General features: G+C 43.5%; 1 protein-coding gene across 1 annotated transcript; it reads right to left on the reverse strand.

The window, feature by feature from the left end:
• Window positions 1-5,013: 5,013 nt before the first annotated feature.
• LOC307135968 (patched domain-containing protein 3-like) lies at window positions 5,014-8,083 on the reverse strand (the record flags this gene model as incomplete). The annotated part of the gene is made up of 4 exons (XM_079832704.1): window positions 5,014-6,650; window positions 6,728-6,873; window positions 6,959-7,086; window positions 7,391-8,083. The coding sequence occupies 4 exons, from the start codon at window positions 8,081-8,083 to the stop codon at window positions 5,014-5,016; spliced, it is 2,604 nt and encodes an 867-aa protein (XP_079688830.1).
• Between the last annotated feature and the right edge of the window lie 796 nt (window positions 8,084-8,879).

Raw genomic sequence — 8,879 nt, forward strand, 5'->3', positions numbered from 1 at the left:
CAGGAGTTGAGTCGTCTCTTCACAGGTGATGGTCATCTACAGTCCTCCAGGAGTTGAGTCATCTCTTCACAGGTGATGGTCATCTGAAGTCCTGCAGGAGTTGAGTCGTCTCTTCACAGGTGATGGTCATCTGAAGTCCTGCAGGAGTTGAGTCGTCTCTTCACAGGTGATGGTCATCTGCAGTCCTCCAGGAGTTGAGTCGTCTCTTCAAAGGTGATGGTCATCTGAAGTCCTCCAGAAGTTGGAGTTGTCTCTTCACAGGTGATGGTCATCTGAAGTCCTCCAGAAGTTGGAGTTGTCTCTTCACAGGTGATGGTCATCTGAAGTCCTGCAGGAGTTGAGTCGTCTCTTCACAGGTGATGGTCATCTGCAGTCCTCCAGGAGTTGAGTCGTCTGTTGAGTTGACATGATGGTGATGGTCATCTGAAGTCCTGCTGGAGTTGAGTCGTCTCTTCACAGGTGATGGTCATCTGCAGTCCTCCAGGAGTTGAGTCGTCTCTTCACAGGTGTTGGTCATCTGAAGTCCTCCAGGAGTTGAGTCGTCTCTTCACAGGTGATGGTCATCTGAAGTCCTGCAGGAGTTGAGTCGTCTCTTCACAGGTGTTGGTCATCTGAAGTCCTCCAGGAGTTGAGTCGTCTCTTCACAGGTGATGGTCATCTGAAGTCCTCCAGGAGTTGAGTCGTCTCTTCACAGGTGATGGTCATCTGAAGTCCTCCAGGAGTTGAGTCGTCTCTTCACAGGTGATGGTCATCTGAAGTCCTGCAGGAGTTGAGTCGTCTCTTCACAGGTGATGGTCATCTGAAGTCCTCCAGGAGTTGAGTCATCTCTTCACAGGTGATGGTCATCTGAAGTCCTCCAGGAGTTGAGTCGTCTCTTCACAGGTGATGGTCATCTGAAGTCCTGCAGGAGTTGAGTCGTCTCTTCACAGGTGATGGTCATCTGAAGTCCTCGCAGGAGTTGAGTCGTCTCTTCACAGGTGATGGTCATCTGAAGTCCTCGCAGGAGTTGAGTCGTCTCTTCACAGGTGATGGTCATCTGAAGTCCTCCAGGAGTTGAGTCATCTCTTCACAGGTGATGGTCATCTGAAGTCCTGCAGGAGTTGAGTCGTCTCTTCACAGGTGATGGTCATCTGCAGTCCTCCAGGAGTTGAGTCATCTCTTCACAGGTGATGGTCATCTGAAGTCCTGCAGGAGTTGAGTCGTCTCTTCACAGGTGATGGTCATCTGCAGTCCTCCAGGAGTTGAGTCGTCTCTTCACAGGTGATGGTCATCTGAAGTCCTGCAGGAGTTGAGTCATCTCTTCAAAGGTGATGGTCATCTGAAGTCCTCCAGAAGTTGGAGTTGTCTCTTCACAGGTGTTGGTCATCTGAAGTCCTGCAGGAGTTGAGTCATCTCTTCACAGGTGATGGTCATCTGAAGTCCTCACAGGAGTTGAGTCGTCTCTTCACAGGTGATGGTCATCTGAAGCCCTGCAGGAGTTGAGTCATCTCTTCAAAGGTGATGGTCATCTGAAGTCCTCCAGAAGTTGGAGTTGTCTCTTCACAGGTGATGGTCATCTGAAGTCCTGCAGGAGTTGAGTCGTCTCTTCACAGGTGATGGTCATCTGCAGTCCTCCAGGAGTTGAGTCGTCTCTTCACAGGTTGTGGTCATCTGAAGTCCTCCAGGAGTTGAGTCGTCTCTTCACAGGTGATGGTCATCTGAAGTCCTCGCAGGAGTTGAGTCGTCTCTTCACAGGTGATGGTCATCTGAAGTCCTCGCAGGAGTTGAGTCGTCTCTTCACAGGTGATGGTCATCTGCAGTCCTCCAGGAGTTGAGTCGTCTCTTCACAGGTTATGGTCATCTGAAGTCCTCCAGGAGTTGAGTCGTCTCTTCACAGGTGATGGTCATCTGAAGTCCTCGCAGGAGTTGAGTCTTCTCTTCACAGGTGATGGTCATCTGCAGTCCTCCAGGAGTTGAGTCATCTCTTCACAGGTGATGGTCATCTGAAGTCCTGCTGGAGTTGAGTCGTCTCTTCACAGGTGATGGTCATCTGCAGTCCTCCAGGAGTTGAGTCGTCTCTTCACAGGTGATGGTCATCTGCAGTCCTCCAGGAGTTGAGTCGTCTCTTCACAGGTGTTGGTCATCTGAAGTCCTCCAGGAGTTGAGTCATCTCTTCACAGGTGATGGTCATCTGAAGTCCTGCAGGAGTTGAGTCGTCTCTTCACAGGTGTTGGTCATCTGAAGTCCTCCAGGAGTTGAGTCGTCTCTTCACAGGTGATGGTCATCTGAAGTCCTCCAGGAGTTGAGTCGTCTCTTCACAGGTGATGGTCATCTGAAGTCCTCCAGGAGTTGAGTCGTCTCTTCACAGGTGATGGTCATCTGAAGTCCTGCAGGAGTTGAGTCGTCTCTTCACAGGTGATGGTCATCTGAAGTCCTCCAGGAGTTGAGTCATCTCTTCACAGGTGATGGTCATCTGAAGTTCTCGCAGGAGTTGAGTCGTCTCTTCACAGGTGATGGTCATCTGAAGTCCTGCAGGAGTTGAGTCATCTCTTCACAGGTGATGGTCATCTGAAGTCCAGCAGGAGTTGAGTCGTCTCTTCACAGGTGATGGTCATCTGCAGTCCTCCAGGAGTTGAGTCATCTCTTCACAGGTGATGGTCATCTGAAGTCCTGCAGGAGTTGAGTCGTCTCTTCACAGATGATGGTCATCTGCAGTCCTCCAGGAGTTGAGTCGTCTCTTCACAGGTGATGGTCATCTGAAATCCTGCAGGAGTTGAGTCGTCTCTTCACAGGTGATGGTCATCTGCAGTCCTCCAGGAGTTGAGTCGTCTCTTCACAGGTGATGGTCATCTGAAGTCCTGCAGGAGTTGAGTCATCTCTTCAAAGGTGATGGTCATCTGCAGTCCTCCAGGAGTTGAGTCGTCTCTTCACAGGTGATGGTCATCTGAAATCCTGCAGGAGTTGAGTCGTCTCTTCACAGGTGATGGTCATCTGCAGTCCTCCAGGAGTTGAGTCGTCTCTTCACAGGTGATGGTCATCTGAAGTCCTGCAGGAGTTGAGTCATCTCTTCAAAGGTGATGGTCATCTGAAGTCCTCCAGAAGTTGGAGTTGTCTCTTCACAGGTGTTGGTCCTCTGAAGTCCTGCAGGAGTTGAGTCGTCTCTTCACAGGTGATGGTCATCTGAAGTCCTGCAGAAGTTGAGTCGTCTCTTCACAGGTGTTGGTCATTTGAACTCCTCACAGGAGTTGAGTCGTCTCTTCACAGGTGATGGTCATCTGAAGTCCTCCAGGAGTTGAGTCGTCTCTTCACAGGTGTTGGTTATCTGCAGTCTTTATGAGAGGCATATAATTATTAAAATAATTATTGTAGCTGCTGTTCAAAGCATTAAGCAAAAACAATAATGTGCAATGATATAACTGGAGTACAAGGTTATGAGATGCATCATGTGAAGGTCTGGCTAAAGAGGTGTGTCTTTAATCTAGATTTAAACTGGAGTGAGTCTGAGCCCCGAACATTATCAGGAAGGCTCTTCCATAGTTTAGGTGCCAAATATGAAAACGTTCTTCCTCCTTTAGTGGACATAGATATCCTCGGTATAACCAGAAGCCCAGAGTTTAGTGATCTTAAAGATCGTGATTGGTTATAAGGCGATAGAAGATCAGTTAAATACACAGGAGCTAAACCATTTAGGCCTTATAGGTCAGTAGCAATATTTTATAATTGATACGAAACTTAACAGGTAACCAGTGTAGAGATGTTAGAATTGGTGTTATGTGATCATATTGTCTTGACCTAGTAAGAACTCAGCTTGGACTAATTTTAGCTTGTTTATTGAGGAGGCAGGACAGCCAGCTAGTAGTGCATTACAGTAATCTAGTCTAGAGGTCATGAATGCATGAACTAACTTTTCTACATCAGAGACAGATAGCATGTTTCGTAGCTTAGCGATGTTTCTGAGGTGGAGGCTCAGGCTGAACGCTGTTTTTGTAACATACATCTTTTTATAAAATATAAAAACATAAAATATTAAATTTCCTCCACAATTTCCTAGATTAGACTGAAAATGTCATATCAATGTCAACACAAACAGGAAAGAAGTGGATGACGTATACTCTGTTATGTCAGAGTTTCGGTTAAGATCTATTTGCTTTTTAATAAAGTTTAATTGAACTTAAGACACTGAATAGATGGATTACTAGTTTTCAAAATAACGCTTTTTACATTAGTGAAGTAATTAAACGTAATTTCGGGATGAGTACGCCCATCTAATCTTTCAATTAATACCAAGGTATAAAACCAGCAGCTTACCTCTTCCCGTTGTTAGTTCTTGCAGCATCCCTTCTCCTCCCCTGCTCCTCCTTTTTGTACAATTTTGCCTGTTATAGGGGGGCAATCGGAGCTCGGGTAGAATATCCTCTCCGAGCCCCTCTATAGCAGACAGCGAGCCTAATCTGTTTACCACCTTCACCAAGATTATATGAGCACACAAACTCGTGAAGCGCTGATTTACATTCTACCAGGAACAAGGAAATGTTTACCAGGAAATATTGCCTCTGCTCACATCTATCATCACATCCAGGAGAGCGGCAGAGAGCTTATTCTCATCTGTTGTCCAAATTAGTGCATTTAGTGTGTCATAAATTACTCAGTCATTCATTTCACAACATGACAATTATGCTGAGATCATGTTATTTTAATGCCAAACATGAAATTCCCAATGTTCTGCCCTTAATCAAAGAAACTGGATTAAAATTAAAGTTGTTTGCATTTACGTTAAAATTAATAGATTTGCATATTAAATTGAACTACATCGAAAATAATATTGAAGACAGGATAGAAAAACAAAAAGATAAACTTGATTAAAATATAAATACACAAAATATGTAAGATTCAGTGTAAACATAAGAACAGAACAAAATGTTTGCTATTACTTGCATGGTCAAATCAAAGTAATACAGCGGTAAACTCATACAAGCAGAAAAAAGTTCCTCCATCCATTTTCTAAACCTCTTGTCCAATGTAGGGTCACAGTGCCTATGGACAGTCAGGATCAGCAGACCATACATTCTGAATCACAAATGCTTTTACTTGCCATTGGCTTGTGTCACTGAGCTCTGGAAGATTTTGTTTGTCTTTTTCTTGACTTTTACTACAAGTGCTGAGGAAGGTCAGGAACACCGGTATGAATATGATGCCATGGACGGCCCCGAACAGAATGACTAAGAACATGATTTTGAAGAAGGTCCTGAAGATGTAGCTTTCAGCAGCCGCGAGCACCACCACACCGGCGATAGTGGACACGGCACCCTGAACGATCGGATAGCCCAGTTTAGTGATGGCATCAATGGCTTTCTCATTCGCTGAGGATTTTTCACTTGACACAAAAGCATAGGATATGTGAGCAGAGAAGTCGACAGAAAACCCAATACAGATAACAAGAATAATCATAGAAACGGCGTCTAAACTAACATCCCATAATGCCATGAAACCGGCCACTCCCACAATGACAGATGCGATGGCAAACGTCACCCAGAGAGAGCAGAGAGGGTTTGGGATCAACAGGAGTGAAATTACTAGCATTGCACATGTTGCAACCACTAAGTTCAGGATTGTATTAATGATGATGACGGCATATTGGTCGAAGTAGATGAATGCAGGGTGGTACACTATCAGATCAACGGGTGTCTGCAACTTCCCACACTTTTCTGCGTTTTTTCTAAATGCATCCAGCATGTTCTTCTCATCGATCGCTGTGCTGATATTCACAGTCTGAATGAACATGCGTGATGCATGAATTTGATTATTAGTGAAATTAACATCTTGACTGAAACCATACTGAGTAAGAAATGCAGTTAAATGGCTTTTGAATTGAGTTTCATTGTTTAAATTGAAACCAGTGTTCAGTCCAAACTGCATGTATGCACTCAGCCAAGAAATCGGCAAAATGCCTGAATCTGCCACTGTCAGATCTTGAAACTTTTCCAAACACAAGTCAAGACTTTCACGAGCAGTTGAGTTCCAGTACTGAAATTCTTCATCCTTTATAACTAACATGACATTGGGACCAAAGGCAGAGAAGAATTCATCTTCTTTGTCATAGTAACTGCCAACATATGAGCCGTCTGTTGCTAAATTTTTCACATCTAGACCTTCCTGCATTTGGAAGCATCCATAGATACTGGCTGCCAAATACCCGGCATAGACCAGACACACGATCGTCTTAACCCACACTCTCGTCAGAAAAGGGCCGTAATAGTTTTTAAAGAATGAATCCACTGGCATTTCAAATTCCTTATCTGTCTTTTCATCATACGCCCCACCAACACAACAACCTCCACCATCCCCAGTGGCTTGTGGGACTTTCATGCAGGTCAGCCAGTGTCTGTTGCCTTTCTCTCTCCGTCCGTTGAGTGCGAGACATGCGCCAAAGAAGGTGATGTTGAAGATGTAGCAGAACAGAAGAGCTGTGCTGGTGTACATGCAGAAAGACTGAACTGAGCGGAAGGGCGTCATGAGACCGATGTAGAAAGCCAGCACATCTGTCAGCGTGGTGATAGTGATGGACATGCCGGCCTCTTTATATGTTTCTGCTAAACGAATCTCAGCGGCTTTATTAACTTCTGTCTTCTGCCAGCAGGAGATCATAATGAACATGTCATCAACACCCACACCTGGAGGACAGCAGAGACCGTGAGCCTGTGAACATCAGCTGTGAGACACCTACTCGTGATCAAATGAATGAACATACCGAGAATCAGGAAGGGGGCTGTTTCCACAGTCATGGCGAATGGCATCCCACAGAACAGCAGCAGGCCAAAGCTGGCCAACACGGCCATCCCAGCGGAGACCACGCCGAACGCGGCAACCCACACCTTCGTCCTGACACAGTCTAACCTGTGCAAAGACACATGCAATAGAGATAAATGACATAGCTAGTGATAGAAATGTGCTAATGTTATTTTTTAATTCCTTACAATACCTTAAACAAGACAGAATTGAAATGGTAATGGCCAGGATATACGTAACAGAGAATAGGGGGATGATAGAGTCTGAGTTGGCCTCAAGCTCATTCTGTCTTGATATTGATGTAAAGTAAGACACATGGACCTGTAGAAATTCAACACAAAATACTGTTCAGTATAGTTACTGTATACATGAATATGATGCACTGTGATCAAGTACAGTGAAAAAATAGTTATGGAAAATTATGACAGGACATGACAAGCCTGCAGAAAAATCAAGAAAATGTACATAGATTAGGTAATTTTCTCAAAATATTGTAACTTTTGTCCAAAAGACGTTTGGTGCTTGAGTAACAGGTATTGGAGATGATTAGATTAATGAATTGTATTACATTTACACACACAATGGTCACTAGATATCTCTTTGCGTATAGATATAATTTACTTACCGTTTTCTGATCTGTATAGTTTGAGAAGAGTTTCAGAAAGCCATCAAGCCAGTAAGAGTTTTTCTTGGTCTTCTCGTCCTTCTCGTCTAAAAAATAAAACAGCCTGATCGCTTTAGCACTGGTGAGCTCTGAGGTATCCAGCTCTACACCACCGATGGTTGTTCCCAAAAACATGTCATTATTCAACGGATATTTTATTTTTGAAGAAACTATTTCCGTAGCATTGTAATTTATAATGTCTAAAATTGCATTTGACATACAGTTTCCTTTTTTTTTTGCACAGAGGTTTTCAAAAGTGTTTCCTGTCGTTATACTCTTCACTCGTTTGTCCAGCTCTATAATGTCATTAAAAGCTGCTTCGGTTAATATATTTTCTCCTTGCAAGCCTGTGATGATCAAAGAGGCATAAGAGCCTTCAGACACAAGCCGTAACTCAGAAAACTCTTCAGATTGTGGGAAGTTTTCCACCACAATCGCCCTCTCCAGCTTGCCACGTCCATTGACAGGTGTAAACTGTTCTTCAATATCGTTAGCCTCCCTCTCCTTAAGAAAGATAAAACCAGCTCCGAGGGCAGCAGCTACACATAAAGATAATATAAGAAACGCATATGGATATCTACCAACAACACGACCAAGCTTTTCAAAGGCCAGAGACAGAGGTCTTTCAATGCAGTCTGTTTTACACTTTGCCATCCTCCATACACTTCAGCAGTTTACGGTGAATCTCTTGCTCTTCTGCAAAGCCCCAGAAACATCCTCCTTCTACAATGACTCAATGTTGTCATAATGTACTTATAGGCTGAGCTGAACACTAATAAGTCATTTGTTACTAATTAACAAAATAAGGTTACTCATTACTTTCATGTTGGCACCTGAACTCTCTGTATCACTTAAACTGCATTCATAACTAATGGGCTATAGGCTTTCAGTCTTACTGTAACCTCTTCCACTCTAAGGCATTCGTTTGGGATTTTCGCCTGAATTTGACATACCCAAGAAAGTGTCAAAAACTGGAAAACAGTTAAAAAGAGGTGAACCCAAATGCAGAAAACCAGATGACAATTCTGGGGGAAGTCCCAAAAAATTCCAAAAAAATCAACACCAAAAAGTTCAAATGAGGTAAAAAAGGCATACAAAAATGTTCTCAGGAGAAAATACAACAAAAAAGACTTTTGTTCCAAAAGGTAAATCCCAAAAGTTCACAATGCAAATCCAGAAGGCACTCCAAAAAGTTAACAAAAAACATTCTTTGAGTAACTTCAAAATGTTCAAAGAAAATGTTCAATAAAATAAAACAAAGGAACCATACCAGGTACACAAAGTAGTTTCTTCAGTTAAATCCAAAAAAGCACAGCATGAGATTGACCTAGACTTGACTTGACAGAGACTGAAAACCAACAAGAGATGCAACAGTGGGCCTCTAGTGGCCAAAAATGCCCATAACCCTGACAGAAAGAAATGTAAAATGTTGGTGTCATTGTACAGAAAA

Source organism: Gobio gobio, assembly GCF_949357685.1.
Source record: "Gobio gobio genome assembly, chromosome: 1".
NCBI lineage: Eukaryota > Metazoa > Chordata > Actinopteri > Cypriniformes > Gobionidae > Gobio > Gobio gobio.